Here is a 17,837-nt window from a genome sequence, read left to right as displayed (position 1 = left end):
CTCCCAGCATCAGGGTCTTTTCCAATGAGTCAACTCTTTGCATGAGGTGGCCAAAGTATTGGAGTTTCAGCTTTAGCATCAGTCCTTCCAATGAACTCCCAGGACCGATCTCCCTTCAAACGGACTGGTTGGATCTCCTTGCAGTCCAAGGGACTCTCAAGAGTCTTCTCCAGCACCACAGTTCAAAAGCATCAATTCTTCAGCACTCAGCTTTCTTCACAGTCCAACTCTTACATCCACACGTGACCACAGGAAAAACCAAAGCCTTGACAAGACGGACCTTTGTTGTGTAAAATAGATAGCTAGTGGGAAGCTGCTGTATAACACAGGTAGCTCAGCCTGGTGTTCTGTGACAACCTAGAGGGATGGGATGGGGTTGGGGGTGGGTCAGAGGCTCAAGAGGGAGGGGATATATGTATATTTATGGCTGATTCATGTTGTTGTTCAGCAGAAATTAACACAATATTGTAAAGTGATTGTGCTATGCTTAGTTGCTCACTCATGTCCGACTCTTTGTGACCCCATGGACTATATATAGCCTGCCAGGCTCCTCTGTCCATGGGGATTCCCCAGGCAAGAATACTGGAGTGGGTTGCCATTCTCTTCTCCAGGGGATCTTTCTAAAACCCAAGAATCGAACCCAGGTCTCCTGCATTGCAGGCGGATTCTTTACCGTCTGAGCCCATAAAGTTATTATCCTCCAATTAAAAAGAAGAAGAATCATTGTCTTATGCTGCCTGATGTCCAATATCTGAAGACCAATGTTTTGTATATTTTGCTCAGTCTTGGCCAGCAGAAGTACTTACTCTCTCTTTTTGGACTACCTTCCCTTTGGTTTATGTTCAATTCTCTTTTCTTGGGTAACATTCACTGGACTTTCTCCTTCCAGTTACAACTACGTTTCTATAAGTAGACTTAATCTATCTTTGCAGTTTTTATTACCATCCATAAAGTCTTCAAAAATCTGGCTTAGTTTTTCATCTTTTTCCAACTTGTCAGATGAAATGTGATCTCAGAATTCAGTCTCTTAAGAGTTCTTGACCCATGCAACCCTAATGATTACTCCCTTCTTGACACTCTGTTCTCCACTGGCCTCCTTTCTGCAGTTTTCATCTTTGCTGTCTATGACCTTTGATGCCCTTTTGCTTCATTCCACCTGCACTGCTTATCTCTTCCACACTGCTGCCATTTTAACCACTCTGATTGGCAACTTTATTCATGCCTCCTTTTGGCTTCAAATCCTTCAGTGACCTTAACTGCATATGAGATACAGCCCAAAATCCTTTGCAGGACTTCCCAGACTCGCCATGAAATATCTATGTTATCTACTCTCCATGCCTCCCAGACAGACAGACACACCATTCCACTTAATTTCCATATGTGCTCTAGCCTTATGAGACCAGTAAGAAAAAGTCACTTGTAGACATCTGAATAGATATTTCTATTTCATACTTCCATGTTTTTGCTCTCACCCTTTCCTCTTCATAAATCCCTGCTCCAATCCATCTAACAAACATATTTATTTTAAAGAAATCAGATTAACTGTATCCTTTTCTATTAGGCATGTTTTTTTGAAGATACACAACATTTTAATGGGCTTCCCTGGTGTCTCAGCTGGTAAAGAATCCACATGCAACGCAGGAGACCTGGGCTCGATCCCTGGGTTGGAAGATCCCCTAGAGAAGGGAAAGGCTACCCACTCCAGTATTCTGGCCTGGAGAATTCCATGGACTGTATAGTCCCTGGGGTCACAAAGAGTCGGACATGACTGAGCGACTTCCACTTCACTTCACTTAAACATTTTAATACAGTAGTGTTAAGAATCAAAATGAACTCATAAATGTTTAAGGAAACAGACATCAACATTTTTAATAAAGACAGGATCAGATTCCACCCTTGCATAGCCCTGACTGCTTGCATCACTCCGATGCTGGCCCTTGTCCCAAAAAACTTTATTTACAAGACTAGGTGGCCACTGTAGCTACCAGTTTCTTTTTTGATGATGGCTGCCTTTGCCAAGTGCCAACTGGGCACCCACTAAATGTAGGAGGCATTTCTCTAACCCAGACACACATTAACAACTGTACTCGAAGCAACAAGCCCCTCCTGTATGCTTCCTTTTCTTTCACCAATTCCTCCCAATTCTCAACAAAATCTGTGAGAAGCCATGTTTGACCTCATTCTGGCCTCCTTCTCCACCTTCAGCCTTTCACACCCTGTTCTCTCTTATTCTGATCCAACCACACTACCCTCACTTCACTTCCTCAGATACAGAAGTCCTGCCTCAGGGTCTTTGCACAAACTGTTACCATTCCTTAGAATGTATCTCTTTCCGGGAGAAGGCAATGGCAACCCACTCCAGTCTTCTTGCCTGGAAAATCCCATGGGTGGAGGAGCCTGGTAGGCTGCAGTCCATGGGGTCGCTAAGAGTCGGACACGACTGAGAGACTTCACTTTCACTTTTCATGCATTGGAGCAGGAAATGGCAGCCCACTCCAGTGTTCTTGTCTGGACAGGGACAGGGGAGCCTGGTGGGCTTCCATCTATGGGGTCGCACAGAGTCGGGCACGACTGAAGCGACTTAGCAGCAGCAGCAGCAGCAGTCCCTGGCTGTGGCTCTTGTGACCCAGACAGCATTCCCGTTGACTCTCAGTGGAAATGTTCTCTATTACTCACCATATTTGTTGGCACTGATGCAAGTTTGACAACCACCCCCGCCCCCCAGGGCATAAAGAGAGATGGAGTGTATGGTTGCCATACCTCTCTGTCAAAAAGACTGGGGCATAGAGATCTTTAAGTTGAGCTATTTTTTAAAGCTTTACTAAGGTATAATATCTCTGGCTTTCCTGATGGCTCAGTGGTAAAGAATCTGCATGCAGTGCAGGAGATACAGGAGGCCAGGGTTCAATCCCTGGGTTGGGAAGATCCCCTGGAAGAGGAAATGGCAACCCACTAGAGTATTCTTGCCTGGAAAATTCCATGGACAGAGGAACCCCGCAGGCTACGGTCTGGGTCACAAAGGATCAGATACGACTGAGCTACAAACACACACACACACACAATGTATAATTTACATTTGCTAAACCGAGTGTATTTAAAGTACAACTTGACAAGTTTTGACACAGGTGTGAACCTCTGAGACTATCACATAGTCCTGATAGTGACCATATCTGTCATGGTGTATTTACCTCATTTGTTCTATAGTCTCCTTGCCTTTCCCACCTTTCCAAGTAACAATTGATTTACTTTCCTTAAAATATATAACTTGCATTTTCTTGAATTGATATTATTGGAATCATATGCTATTTACCATATTTTTCTTTCCTTTATATATCATAATTACTTTGAGATTCATCAGTGATATATAGTGCTTTTTGTATTTTGACTGACAAAAATATGACATTTTTCAATATGCCACGGTTAGTTTATCCATTCTCTTTATGGGTATTTGACTTGTTTCTAGAATTTGACTTCTGAAAATAAAGCTAGTATAAAAAAAAAAAAAAAGAATGTATCTCTTTCCGGCCCACTCAGACATCAGATTTCGGTTTAAAAATCACCTTAAATATGTATATATAATTTATTTATTTGGCTGTCTTGGTGTCAGCTGTAGCATGCAGGATCTTCTGTTGATCCTGATGGGCTTTTATCTAGTTGTACTGCATGACCCCCAGAGTGTATGGGCTCAGCAGTTGTAGTGCATGGGCTTAGCTGCCCCACACCATGTGGGATCTTAATTACCCAACCAGGGATCAAACCCACGTTCCCTGCATTGGAAGATGGATTCTTAACCAATGGACCACCAGTTCAGTTCAGTTCAGTTCAGTCACTCAGTCGTGTCTCTTTGGGACCCCGTGGACTGCAGCACCCAGGCTTCCCTGTCCATCATCAATTCTCGGAGTTTGCTCAAATTCATATCCATCAAGTCAGTGATGCCATTCAACCATCTCATCCTCTGTTATCCCCTTCTCCTGCCTTCAATCTTGCCCAGCATCAGGGTCTTTTCCAGTGAGTCAGTTCTTCGCATCACGTGGCCAAAGTATTGGAGTTTCAGCTTCAGTATCAGTCCTTCCAATGAATATTCAGGACTACTTTCCTTTAGGATTGATTGGTTTCATCTCCTTGCTGTCCAAGGGACTCTCAAGAGTCTTAACACCACAGTTCAAAAGCATCAGTTCTTTGGCATGCAGCTTTCTTTATGGTCCAGCTCTCACATTCACACATGACTACTGGAAAAAACAGAACTTTGACTAGACAGACCTTTGTCAGTAATGTCTCTGCTTTTCAATATACTGTCTAGGTTTGTCATAGCTTTCCAAAGAGCAAGCATCTTTTAATTTCATGGCTACAGTCATCATCTGCAGTAATTTTAGAGCCCAAGAAAATAAAGTCTGTCACTATTTCCATTGTTTCCCCATCTATTTGTCATGAAGTGATGGGACCAGATGCCATGACCTTCGTTTTTTGAATGTTGAATTTTAAGCCACATTTTTCACTGTCCTCTTTCATCAAGAGGCTCTTTAGTTCCTCCTCACTTTCGGCGATAAGGATGGTGTCATCTGTGTATCTGAAGTTATTGATATTTCTCCCAGGAATCTTGATTCCAGTTTGTCCTTCAGGCTTCAATTTGATCTCTGGTTCCTCTGCCTTTTCTAAAACCAGCTTGAACATCAGGAAGTTCACAGTTCACGTATTGCTGAAGCCTGGCTTGGAGAATTTTGAGAATTACTTTACTAGTGTGTGAGATGAGTGCAATTGTGCGGTAGTTTGAGCATTCTTTGGAATTGCCTTTCTTTGGGATTGGAATGAAAAGTGACCTTTTCCAGTCCTGTGGCCACTGCTGAGTTTTCCAAATTTGCTGGCATATTGAGTGCAGCACTTTCACAACATCATCTTTTAGGATTTGAAATAGCTCAACTGGAATTCCATCACCCCCACTAGCTTTGTTCATAGTGATGCTTCCTAAGGCCCACTTGACTTCTCATTCCAGGATGTCTGGCTCTAGGTGAGTGATCACACCATTGTGATTATCTGGGCCGTGAAGATCTTTTTTGTACAGTTCTTCTGTGTATTCTTGCCACCTCTTCTTAATACCTTCTGCTTCTGTTAGGTCCATGCCGTTTCTGTCTTTTATTGTGCCCATATTTGCATTAAATGTTTCCTTGGTATCTCTAATTTTCTTGAAGAGATCGCTAGTCTTTCCCATTCTATTGCTTTCCTCTATTTCTTTGCGCTGATCACTGAGGAAGGCTTTCTTATCTCCCCGTGTTATTCTTTGGAACTCTGCATTCAAATGGGTATATCTTTCCTTTTCTCCTTCGCTTTTCGCTTCTCTTCTTTTCACAACTATTTTGACCCTAAAGAGTTCTTTTTCTACTCTGAGCATTACACTTGCTAGCAATCTCTCAGATTCAGATCTTTTTAACAGAAAATTAATAAGCTAATGTAAGATACACTTCCTTACATAGAAAAGGACCTTAAATGCTGTTTATCTGTGTGATTAAGTAAAGTACAATCTCTGTGCACTAAGAATAAACTGAAGGATGGCTTACTGCTATGTTCTTTCAGGAAGGCCTGGAGGCTTTCCATCTACAAACTCTCATGAGGACATGGATCCCTGACAGTCCAGCTTTAACTACTGAATATTTATTAATATTAAAGCAAAGCAATGCACTGTGAGACAGATATTATTAGAAATATTTTTATTTAAAGTCAGACAATAGAAAGATGTCACAGAAGAAAACTACAGAAACTTGCAACAACAGAATGCAACTTGGAAAAGTTACTAGTAAATGAGAAGGGGGAAAAAAGATATTCCTGATGTTACCAAGGAATTTGTTAGTCCTGGTGTAGAATAATTTATCAGTTCAGCAAAGTATACCCTTTGCTGGTATCTTTTGAACAGACAATAGATTAATGATTTAGTTAATCTACTAAATTAATAGCTACTGAAATCCTCCAAAGTCAAACAGTCAAGAAAGCATTTCCCCAACATTTGAGATACATGGGGAATTGAAATAATAACTGTAGGAAGTTTTTTTTTAATTAAAAAACACTACTTCATACTGAATAGGTCTAATCTGGATTTCAGCTTACAGATGGTGCTTATAAATCTCATAGAAAAAGGGTGACCAGAAATCTGGACATGGCACCACCCCTTACCAAACACACACTCCACCCTAGGACACAAGTGCATCAGTGCCCTCACCATGGGCAAGCACAGCAGCCTAGAAGTGACAAAAGTGAAATGACCTGGGCACTGGGACCCTGGATCGACACTGAGCCCTTTCTGAATCCTTGGTGGGGGAGCAGTGGGTTTAAGATAAGAAACATAAAAAATTTTTTAAACTTTGGCAAGTAAGTATAGAAATGACTATTTCTCGATTGTCACTTTTAAAGGAAATATTCTACCTCAGGAAAAGATTTTCTCCTATCTTATTTGACTTCTCTCTCAAATATTTGGAGGGCAAATTCCTATAAAATAGAGGTGGACTAAAACCTCTTATCGGTAATAATTAATTATTTGCCACCTTCTCTATTTATTTTTATTTTATTTTTAACTTTACAATATTGTATTGGTTTTGCCATATATCAAAATGAATCCACCACAGGTATACATGTGTTCTCTATTTAAAAAGCATATAAAATGTAGAGTCTATCATTAATGACAAATCCCCAAGACCTTGCTTGTAATGGAAGTTTGGAAACGTAATTAATTTTTTAAAAACTGGGCCTCTATGTATTTAATTCCTTTACAATAATCTATATATCAGACTCCTGACAAAATAATACTACCTAATGCAAATTTCATCACTCCTCTCAACCTTAACACCCTCACAGAGGTGTTAAAATTAATAGAGTCCTGACTACCCTGGTGGCTCAGACAGTAAAGCGTCTGCCTACAATGCAGGAGACCTGGTTTCAATCCCTGGGTAGGGAAGATCCCCTGGAAAAGGAAATGGCAACCCACTCCAGTATTCTTGCCTGGAAAATCCCATGGACGGAGGAGCCTGGTAGGCTACAGTCCATGGGGTCGCAAAGAGTCGGACACGACTGAGCGACTTCACTTTCACTTTCACTAAGCCAAGGAACAAGGAGCTTGATAATTTACAAGGTTGATTTTTTTTCTAAAATGCTATAACTAGCTCTATAATAACCTTTTTCTCATAAATTCTAAGTTTAAAAAACAAGAGATTCAATGATAAACCAAGCTATAATATATTATTCCAAGAACTCACAGTCATTGGGACAAACAGATTTTCTTTATGCCCACAGTGATTTTCCCAACTGTAACAACTGACTGTTGTATTCCAAAGGGTAATGAAGCATGTTTAAGGACAAAACACAAGACTCAAATTTATTCATGGTGTTAGAATAAAATGCTATTGGAAATTCACTAGGTTAGAAATATCTTCATAATTCTGGTTGAATTTTGAGGAGAATCGGAAGGGGAAAATTAGAGAAACAAAGTTTAAAATGAAAACATGAGACTTTCGTATGCAGTTCTTTCAAAGTACAGAAAGAATCCTTCATAGATCTATGGGAATAAATTATTGATCTAGTCAAACTTCCACAATGAAGTAGTAAAATCATCTTGTAAAGCTTGGAGGACTCTTAGAATCATGAATTATTGTAGAAACATGTTAACTCTTAAATAAAAGCTGCCTTAACCCTACGCTCACATTGTTTGGGTGGGTGGTGGGGAGAAGAGACAAGAAAAGAGAAGGCTGGTGCCCAATGTCTAATCAAAGAGGCATAATTAATGACCACACTCTTTCTAATACAATCCTGGAGTGGCTCTACCACATCTATTCTGACAGATGGAGGCACCTGCAAAATCTAAACTCAGATGGACGTTGGGAAGCAATCAAGAAGCACTTAACAAAACACCTACTGCGTGCACAGAACTAGGCTTGTTGCCGTGCGGAAACAGAAGAACAAGCAGACGCATATGGGTTCAGCCTCCAAAAGCATAAATTTTAAGACATACTTTTCATTTCTTATTTTAAAATCAGAAATTCTAAATGTTATGTTGTCATTAACTTAAAGTCCTTTCTTAGGTCTGTATCCTTTTCAAGAAAGCCAGGTTAAATTTGGGTTTTGTTACAACTGGTAGGTCCTGCTGATAAATAACATACTCAGAAACATAACCCCAGCAGTACAGCAATTGGTAACTACTGACGCTGGTTCTGCAAATCACATGAAGTTACTTGGGGGAGAAGGCATTACATAAACACGAAGTCATAAGACATTAGTGAGGAAAACAACTTCAAACACTCAGACACTCTTCGGTTCCATTTTGTCAAGGCTTACACTTCCTAAACTAAGCCTTATTTAAACTAAGCAAATTTACTAATGATTACTAAACTTTGAACATAATATTATCAAGTGCTCCCAAACCATTTCTGAAGAGATGATTATAACTCTTCATCCTAGAAATTCCCAGAAGGCCCAATACTGAAGGAGGCAGGGGCACTATCAGCAGACTGCTTGACTGCAGATCAGCCCTCCACGGTACAGCCTTTCACACAGACAGCCTCTGCGAGGTGCAGTCCTCAGCCCAGAAGAGTGAACTCAGGGAGAGCGTCTCTATCACAAGACTCTGTGCTGTGCAAATGGAAATACATTGACAAGCCCTAACCTCCAGGTCACTGGGAATTTCCAAACTTCAAGATGCCATTAACCAAAGAAAAATGCACCTTTTTCCAACAAGTGATCACTAAGAAAGATCTCAATGTCGCATGCGTGCAGAAATACATATTAAGAGGTGGGAGTAAATACCCTCATTGTTTCTAAAAGCCAACAGCCCCCACTGACTGAGGTGGCCACTTCACCCGCACCACACATGCTACGATTGAAGCAAACACGTGAGTCACAGAACACGAAGTCATAACACGTAAGTGAGGAAAACACAACACAGACCATCACAGGATTTTCACCTTCTGTCACATCCAACCTGTCTAAAGTGAACATGGATGTCAGACCCTGAATAGACACTGCAAGCCCATAGAGTTCTAAAGTAGAAAAAGTCCTGTGACTTACTGATACACAAAATGTTCAAGGAAATTGCTAACTTGATGGGTTAATACTCCCTGAAACAACTTCTCAGGCAATTCTACTGTGTCTTACTATCATCTGAAACTTCACAGAATTGATGAACCACACAAACCGCATTATATTATTTTTGAATCTGTACAACTTAATGCAAACCCAGTGGGAATGTAATGATTATGTGTATGAAAGTCATAAATCAATTTTATATTTACAAATACTTTAAAATAATAATTCATTCACTCCTTACATCAGATCTGTGAAGTCAAAATCATACCCATTTCACAGATAACAAACTAGACGCTGAGATAAAACACCTATAAATCAGTTCAGAAAAAGCATATGAATTCCCTGTCATAAACCTCTAACCCTCATAAGTTCTTTCCTCCCTCTCTCTCTTCTAATTAATTCAGCAAGTAGCTTATATGAACATTCATAAAGGATTTTTTTACTAATCAATTATCCTTCGACTTGCTTCCAAAGGACAGCAAGTCAGAAAATACTTTCTATAATAGCTGTAAATTTCATTTTTTAACTATAAAATGTTATCCAGAATCATTTTAGGCAACAACGTAACCAAAGTAAAAATAGTAGGAACTCACATTCCTTTGAACAACTGTCCTTCCACTTAGAACACAATGAACTTCTGAGGTAGACAGGCATTGTTCTTGTTCACTTAACTGCAACCTCATTTCAGCGTGGAATCAGAGCAAAAAAAGCAAAAAGTGAAGACGGGAATAGGAAAGATATACATTAGTATTAAGCCATGTGCTGAGCCTTAGGTTCCCACACAAAAATTTGGCTGTATATTTTAAAAATCACTTCTCAAGAGCTGATTTCCTCTACTTCCATTACCTTTTACAATGAAATGCTCCTTTTAAATTACTTACTGGAGTTGTTACTAGCAAACACTGTCCGATACCTCTAGTTGAAGATATTAATATATACACTTAGCCTGAGACTTAAGTGTAATTCTTAGTTTTAGTTATAAATAATATATGTATAAAGTAAGTAGGGTTGCCATTATTTATATACTGCAATAAATATACAAGAATGAATACAAATTATTTTTCATAAAAGTACAATTTCGAATCCACTGAGGTGGTTTCCAAACTATGAGGACATTAAATACATTAAAACACCAAGCAGTCTCCTCTGTTATAGAATGCCAGCCAGGTAAGATCCGAAAGAGAGTCTTTATTGATAGCCATATACAGTTGACTATACCATCTCTGTGTTTTCTCACTATTTAAGAAAAAATATAGAACCTGCACACTTAAAACATTATCAGTGCAATAAATCACTACAGACACATTGGATCTTTTAAAATTTTGTTTAAAACTGCCAAAGTCATGATGAATACAATTATTGCAGCTACACAATTTGAAAAAGTAATATAAATTATGCTGCTAAAGACAAAGACATCAAAATGCATAAACATCATAACATTAACAGCAATAACTCATAACTATTATTATGAAAAATTAAATTTAAAAAGTTATGTTAGAGAATTTGGAAATTTTTTACTTTAGCAAAACATTCTATTTATATATCTCCAACTTCTATGATACAGTATACCATAAAATACATTTAAAAGATATGACATTCAAATGCTTCATTTACACAAATAATATTGCCAGTAATAATAAAAGTGATGCCCTTAAACATGAACTGCTCTGCTAATATTAGATTAAAAAAATGTTTTCTTTACTTCACTTTACATTTTAGCTAGCAGTTAGCATTACATATTAGTCAGTTCTGTGTTGACAAATTTGAGAGGATCCTAGTCAAAATACTGTTTCTGAAAAGTAATGTACATTATATTGCTTGAAACTAACAACCATATAAAAGTGGTGATCATTTATCTAAACACTGATTATGAAAGACAAGTGGCATATATTCAGGCAAAGTGTTGAGTTCATGATGGTTTATTTACAATAAAAGTACTTTTACTGAAACTAACATGATATATAGGTTTCTATGTCAATGACTACAGTCTCTTAAAATTATAAAAATACTATATAAAATACCACAGGCTTTGGAGGATATAACTTCGTGTGGTTCTGATACTAGCAGCTGAAAAGTGTTTATAATTTAAAAATAAATAAACTATAGAGGTAAAACAGTTACAAAACAGCAGGGGACTGCCAACAGTCAGGAGAGAGAAAAGAACTGCTTGTTTATACAACAGCTAACAAAATGGTGAAGCTGTTGGGTCAAAAGTTTTAAAAACCTCCTTCAGAGATTTGTCATCTGTTTCTTTGCTGGGATCATCACCGGGGGTGGGGCTCACCTGTCCCAGGTGTTTTGACTGCCTGGGATCGCTGTACTGGGGTCTGATTAAGCCTGTTAACGCCTGGATTGGAAGGCTGTGCACTGCTGGGACTTGAACGGTACCGGAACTCCGGCGAACATCCGTCTGTGGGTCAGCTGGGCGGTCAACAGGGACGTCCACATTTGGAGCCATTTTCTGTGGTAGGATTGATTCTCCAGGAGGAGGCTCATTTTTGTCGCTACATTTTAAACTCCTGCTTTTTTTCTGGTTCTCTACATTTTCTGCTGCTAGCTCTGATGTAGAGGATGAACCTTGCTCCCTGGGGTCATACAAACTAATACCGCTAAGGACTGAACCCGGAGTTCCCAGGGGAAGGCCAGTTGAAGATGAGAGTTTGGGGGCATATGGAGGTAAAGCCCCAGGACCAGAACTGCTAGGTACTGCCCCTGAGGGCTGTGATGACCCCAGGTTTGACCTGGTCCCTAAAGGAGGGGCAGTCTTAGACATATGGGGGTCCTTCATAACTGCTTGATGAGGCTCTGTATTGTGCAGTCTGTGAAGTCTAGGATCAAAATTTTTTTGCAGCCTAGGATCTCCTAATTTACTTCCTGAACTATGTGAGTCTCCAAATTGGTCTGGGTAGCCTTCTCTGTTTGCTGTGTTCATTTTGGCTTTGGCTGCTAGTTTTCTATCAGTGGGCACGGTGTCTTGACGAAGATCACTTTTTGTATTCCACAACCTACTGAGCCTCTGGTCAGCTATAAGAGGGGGCAGAGGTAAATTGATTGAAGAGACTGGATCAGGTTTAGGTAAGGGAACTGGTAGTAAGTCTTCTGGAGCCCACACGATGTGTTTGGCAAAGTTGGGTTTGGTTAGGGTAATATCCATTTTAATGTGACTAAACTGTCTCAGTTGTGACCTTGGGTCCTGCAGCATCACACCAGGGCAAGAATCCAGAGGTATTAAGAAAGCCTTTTCTCTCAGTTCTCTTTCTGTATCTTCATCATCATCATCTCCTCTTTTGTGTCTGATGTTAGGGCCAGTGTTGCCATGATGTGAATCAAACTTGGCTCCACCAGCAGAAGAACTGCCATGACCGCTTCCATTCCCTCTTAATTTCCTGGGATCCCATGCAAGTCTGAGATCCAGTGGGGCAGACTCAGAAGATTTTCTAATGTCTTGCCTTGAGATAGTCCTGAGTCTAGGGTCGACGACTTGGTTTCCTTTATTCTTCTCCCTAGCAAGTCTCGGGTCAGTAGGAGTGCCAAGCTCTGTGGAAGGCTGCTGCTGACTCCTCAAAGTCTCTGTTTGTTTCTGTAACGTTCTCAGTATTGACTTGACGCTGCTCCCTTCTTCCTCTTCACTACTGGAGTACCAGTTAACAGTTTCATCTAAATGCAGACAAAAACTATTGTAAAGAGTGAAGCATTCATATTTGGCTTTAATTAAGATTAAAAAACACATAGACTATTTCTGAAATAAGGGTAGTCTAACTTCAAGACAATGCATCATAGAAATGACAGTTTCAACACCGGAACAAGATAAGATGTGATATAACAACTAACAATTCAGTCACTGCACTCGATAAAGAAAGAAGTGTGGCATCAGAACATGTAAAATGTCCTTCCAGTCAGAGAAAACTCTGGACCTTTCATTCCAGCTGGCCAAAGGGAACTCAGAAATGTGTGGGAAGACAGGGGTGAGGGAGCAGGGAAAACACTCTAAAAGAGAAATACCAAAATGTGTTGCTGCTGCTGCTGCTGCTTAGTCGCTTCAGTCGTGTCCGACTCTGTGCAACCCCATAGACAGCAGCCCACCAGGCTCCCCCGTCCCTGGGATTCTCCAGGCAAGAACACTGGAGTGGGTTGCCATTTCCTTCTCCAATGCAGGAAAGTGAAAAGTGAAAAGTGTAAGTGAAGACGCTCAGTCGTATCCGACTCTTATCGACCCCATGGACTGCAGCCTACCAGGCTCCTCCGTCCATGGGATTTTCCAGGCAAGAGTACTGGAGTGGGGTGCCATTGCCTTCTCCAGATAATGGCTCTCTTTAATTCAAAGTGAAAGTGAAAGTGAAGTCGCTCAGTCTCTTTAAGACCCCATGGACTGTAGCCTACCAGGCTCCTCCATCCATGGAATTTTCCAGGCAAGAATACTGGAGTGGGTTGCCATTTCCTTCTCCAGGGGATCTTCCCGACCCAGGGATCAAACCCGGGTCTCCTGCATTGCAGGCAGACGCCTTACCATCTGAGCCACCAGGGAAGCCCTCTTTAATTCAAGCAACCCCTTAAATTTCATACCTCTGGATTTATCAGATAACAAGGGAGAGCTATTTAAAAAAAAAAAAAAAAACCTGGAAAGAAAACAAAACACTAACAATGATGGTTAGGAAAGCAAAGGGAACTGAGCATATATGGGCCCCAGGCTTTTCTCTCATATATTTTTAAATGTTTGACCTTGTGAATATATTACTCAAACACTAAATTAAAAGCAAAAAATGCAACTAACACCATAAAATTTACATACTTTAACTTTATAAGAACTTTGGGCCTTACTCTTAAAGCCTATGTAACTTCAGCGTGAGCCATAATGTTAAGAAGCTTAACCATCAGAGGTCTTCCCTCTAGTAGAAAAGGAAATAAAAACTGATGCCTCAGGAGGGTGGGTCTCCTTCCTCTCCATTAAAACATACATAGATTATCTCTGAATTAGCCATGTACATATATATATGTACACACACACACACTTACGTATATCATAGAACATCTTGAATCAATAGAGTAGCACATATATTCTCACTTTTATCTCACTGCTCACCAATGCATTTCTGTCATATGGAAATTTAGCATTACACAGTTAGTTTGAACAGAAGAATGCTACAGAACAAGCACTCATTTAGGGGAGGATGTGCCTTTAAAATAGTATACACTATATCACAATGGCAAAAACTTTAATTCATACCTCAGTGTCTGAAAAAAACTACTTCTAGACACTGGATCTCTCTTTTTTTTCTCTGACCTCCAGAAAGTCTAGAGCTAGACCTGTGGTTCACTTTCAACTGTTGTTATTTAAAATAACTGTAGTTATTTTAAACATTTCTGTGTAGGAGTTTCACTCCTCATAGAATTTGGTACTTAATCCAAATCCGATCCAAATAGGTAAGATGCTATTTAATTTTCACTTTCATATAAACATATTTTATAAACAGTCTTAAATTCTTTCTGGAATAAGAATGAATATGGAGCAGAAAGAAAGTAGAACAGCAGAGAAGTCAGTGGAAAGCAGGTACTAGAAAATGATTAAAAGGTTCCTATCAGCTTTTTATCAAAGGACAAATAAATTCACAAAGGCAATAAAATTTGCAAGAATGAACACAAACACAAAAAAATCTGTTTAAGATCTTTTCTGATTCGAGAAAACAAGCCTTATAAAACATTACCAATTTTATAGTATTATATATAAAATGTTATGTCATTTAGAAAAGTTTTAATTTTTTTCTTTATGAAAATATAAGACTTTGTTACACTTTAAAGAAAGATTCACATTAAAATGATTATTTCTTAAAATTAGCACCTAAAGGAGTAAATATAAATTATACAGGAAATTAACTTATTAGAAATTCCTCATTTCCCTGTCATGGTAAATAAATGAAGGTTTAATACTATGTTTCCAAATGTAACAATGTTTATATAACTTGTGACTACTAGCGTTATCCAGTTTTACATAGTCATTCATAGATTTCATGTTTTGCTCATCTTTGGCCATGCCTCACAGCATGTGAACTTCTCTGATCCCTGCAGCAGAAGCATAGATTCTTAACCACTGGAACGAGGGAAGCCCTTAATTTCATGTTTAAGAGTGGCCAAACATATCAATTTTTTAACTCATAATAACAACTGGTTGATTTCAAGTTTTCTCCCCTTAACTGAATTAACTAATTGCTGTAGACTTATCTGTATCAAAAATACTAAGGAAACTTAAAATATAATATTTTATATTAAAAATAATATCCTTTAATAGTATAGCAGAACCTGAAGGAAACAGCCTCTGCCCATAAAAATCTAATCACCAAATAATTTTGAACTTGAGTTACAAGTTAAAATTCTTAAACTCAAGGCTATCTTGTTTCTGTTCTATTTCTCTTCAAAAGCAAAGCTTAATAACAAGTGTGCTTCCAAGGCCTCACACTCCAGTCTGATTTATTGCTTCAAATCAAACCTATTGCAATTAATTACTAATGCATCAATGGCACTGGAAATGACAATCAATCCCAAGAAGACAGTAGTGGTAGCTGGAAATAGAATATGTAGATCCAAATAGATATGACGCTATCGTGACACCTGACGCACCTTCTTCCTTGCTCGGTGCCCTCTGAGGCTGGGTGCTGCTTGGCTCTTCATCTTCTTGGTATTTCTGAGTAAGTCTGACAAAAAGAGCTCTCTGGACAGCAGGGAGGAGACCCAGCGCAGGCAGGGCACCATGGCCTGCCACCTTACTGCTGCTGTCAGACCCACTCCCGCGGTTAGGTGAGTCTGGAACAACTGGAGCCTGGTGCTGGGCAAAGTCACCGTGCCACACCCCGTCTATATACACAGCACAAAAAGACACAAGACACTGATTGAGTGCAAAACTCCAGGAGGCAAATACCGCTGAGCCTTGTAAGAAACTGAGTTACAACAATATCACATTTGATTATCAGATTATCATGTAACAGTAAGCACTGTTTAAAGTTATCTCAAGGTCTACTGTTACAAATATTTGGTTAAATTGAAAACACATTTTAATATTTCAATTTCATCATATTTTCCTTTATTTAAAACACACATGCCTTTCTTGTTGCTAAAGAAACATAGGACTCCAGATATTTTAAGTTAGAAATGAATTATTTAGAAAGGTAAACTTACCACCAGAGTGACTGGGTGGCTGAAAATTATGGACAGCATGCTGTGAATAGTAGTGATCATAAAACTCAGCGGGATTTTGTAAGGACTCATAGCTGGTACTGAGTTGCCTTTCACCAGGTGGGTGCGATGAGCCTGGAGAGCAGTGATTCTCTCTAGGTACTTTCATCACGTGTTCTGGAAAGCCCGGGCAGTGGTAAGCACCACTCATATTTGGTGGTGTCAAAGGCGTATCCGGTTGACCAAGTACTCCGGCTTGACCGTGAGGGCCCACAGTTCCTGGGGGGCCAGGCAGCAAAGGTGGGCTCTGTGGCACTGGTAGGCCAGGACAGTGTCCGGGGGAGCCTGGGTGGATCACAGGACTGTTGTGTCCCTGAGACATGTTAGGGCCAGGACCTGGACTGGACCCAGAACTATAGACATGTTGAGGATGTGGGCTGCTTTCCTGAAATTGTGGTCCTGGTGGTGAGGCACTGTTATAAAATGCTGGTGGCCTGTGGACAAAAGAATATTTCTTAGTTCAAAGAAAAGAGGCAAATAAGAGCATTACATCTCTAAATGGATATTGGACCTTTGCTGACAAAGGTCTGCCTAGTCAAGGCTATGGTTTTTCCAGTGGTCATGTATGGATGTGAGAGTTGGACCATAAAGCAAGCTGAGTGCTGAAGAACTGATTTTTTCAAACTGTGGTGTTGGAGAAGACTCTTGAGAGTCCCTTGAACAGCAAGGAGATCAAACCAATCAATCCTAAAGGCGATCAACCCTGAATATTCATTGGAAGGAATGCAAATTTAACTTACTTCTTTCCAATTTTATGTGCTAAATCCACAGTAGGTTTTACAACTATTTCAAAAAGAGATGGAATTTTCTTGAAATCATCAGAGAGATCTGTCTGAAAACCATCTTCAGGATCAGAAAAGGGAAAATGCTCCAGTGGGGTTGGCAGAAGTCCAACTCCTGGAGGTGGTTTGGGAAGAGGAGTTATGCCATGCTTTCTAAGTTCTTCTAATTCTCTTTCGTCTTCATTTGCAGCTTCTTCAGTATTCAACACCTAAAGATAATTGGCCAAGATTTACTATTTCCAAACAAGCTTTCTTCCTCACATTTAAAACTGAGAAGACTTGAATAAACTAGTTTTGTTAACAGAAAAATATAGTATTAAAGTTGAAATAGATCGGAGATAGTGAACTACTTTTTTATAAAGAATATGAGGTTCAAAGAGGTAAAGGATAGTTCTCAAAGTAAATTAGCTTTTTTAGAGATCACATTTTGTGGTTACCAAAAGCAGAGGAACTGGATGAAGGCACTAAAAAGGTACAAACTTCGAGTTATAAGGTAAGTAAGTACTAGGGATGTGAGGCACAACACGGTGAGTATAATTAACAGCGCTGGACCGTTATACACGAAATCTGTTGAGGGTGTTAAGTCCTAACACCCTTCTCAACACGGAAAAAAATCTTTTCTGTTTCTTTAATTTCATATTTCTTTGAGATAATGGATGTTTGCTAAGCTTGCAATAATTTCATGATGTATGTAAGTTGAATCATTATGTTGTACACCTTAAATTTATACAGTGTTGTATACCAATTATATCTAAATAAAATTGGAAAGTA

General features: G+C 39.5%; 1 protein-coding gene across 2 annotated transcripts in view; it reads right to left on the bottom strand.

The window, feature by feature from the left end:
* Window positions 1–6,542: 6,542 nt before the first annotated feature.
* ZC3H6 (zinc finger CCCH-type containing 6) overlaps window positions 6,543–17,837 on the bottom strand; it is a 76,080-nt gene continuing 64,785 nt past the window's right edge. For both annotated transcript variants that reach the window (XM_070380069.1, XM_070380068.1), the window contains 4 exons: window positions 17,025–17,275; window positions 16,228–16,718; window positions 15,673–15,906; window positions 6,543–12,717 (listed from right to left, as the gene is read on the bottom strand). In XM_070380069.1, the coding sequence (XP_070236170.1) occupies window positions 11,243–12,717; window positions 15,673–15,906; window positions 16,228–16,718; window positions 17,025–17,275 (2,451 nt within the window). In that variant the 3' untranslated portion in view covers window positions 6,543–11,242. The remainder of the gene's footprint in view (window positions 12,718–15,672; window positions 15,907–16,227; window positions 16,719–17,024; window positions 17,276–17,837) is intronic.

Source organism: Bos mutus, chromosome 11, assembly GCF_027580195.1.
Source record: "Bos mutus isolate GX-2022 chromosome 11, NWIPB_WYAK_1.1, whole genome shotgun sequence".
NCBI classification, from domain to species: domain Eukaryota; kingdom Metazoa; phylum Chordata; class Mammalia; order Artiodactyla; family Bovidae; genus Bos; species Bos mutus.
The sequence above is the reverse complement of the archived record's forward strand: the minus strand, read 5'-3'. Positions and strand labels throughout refer to the sequence as shown.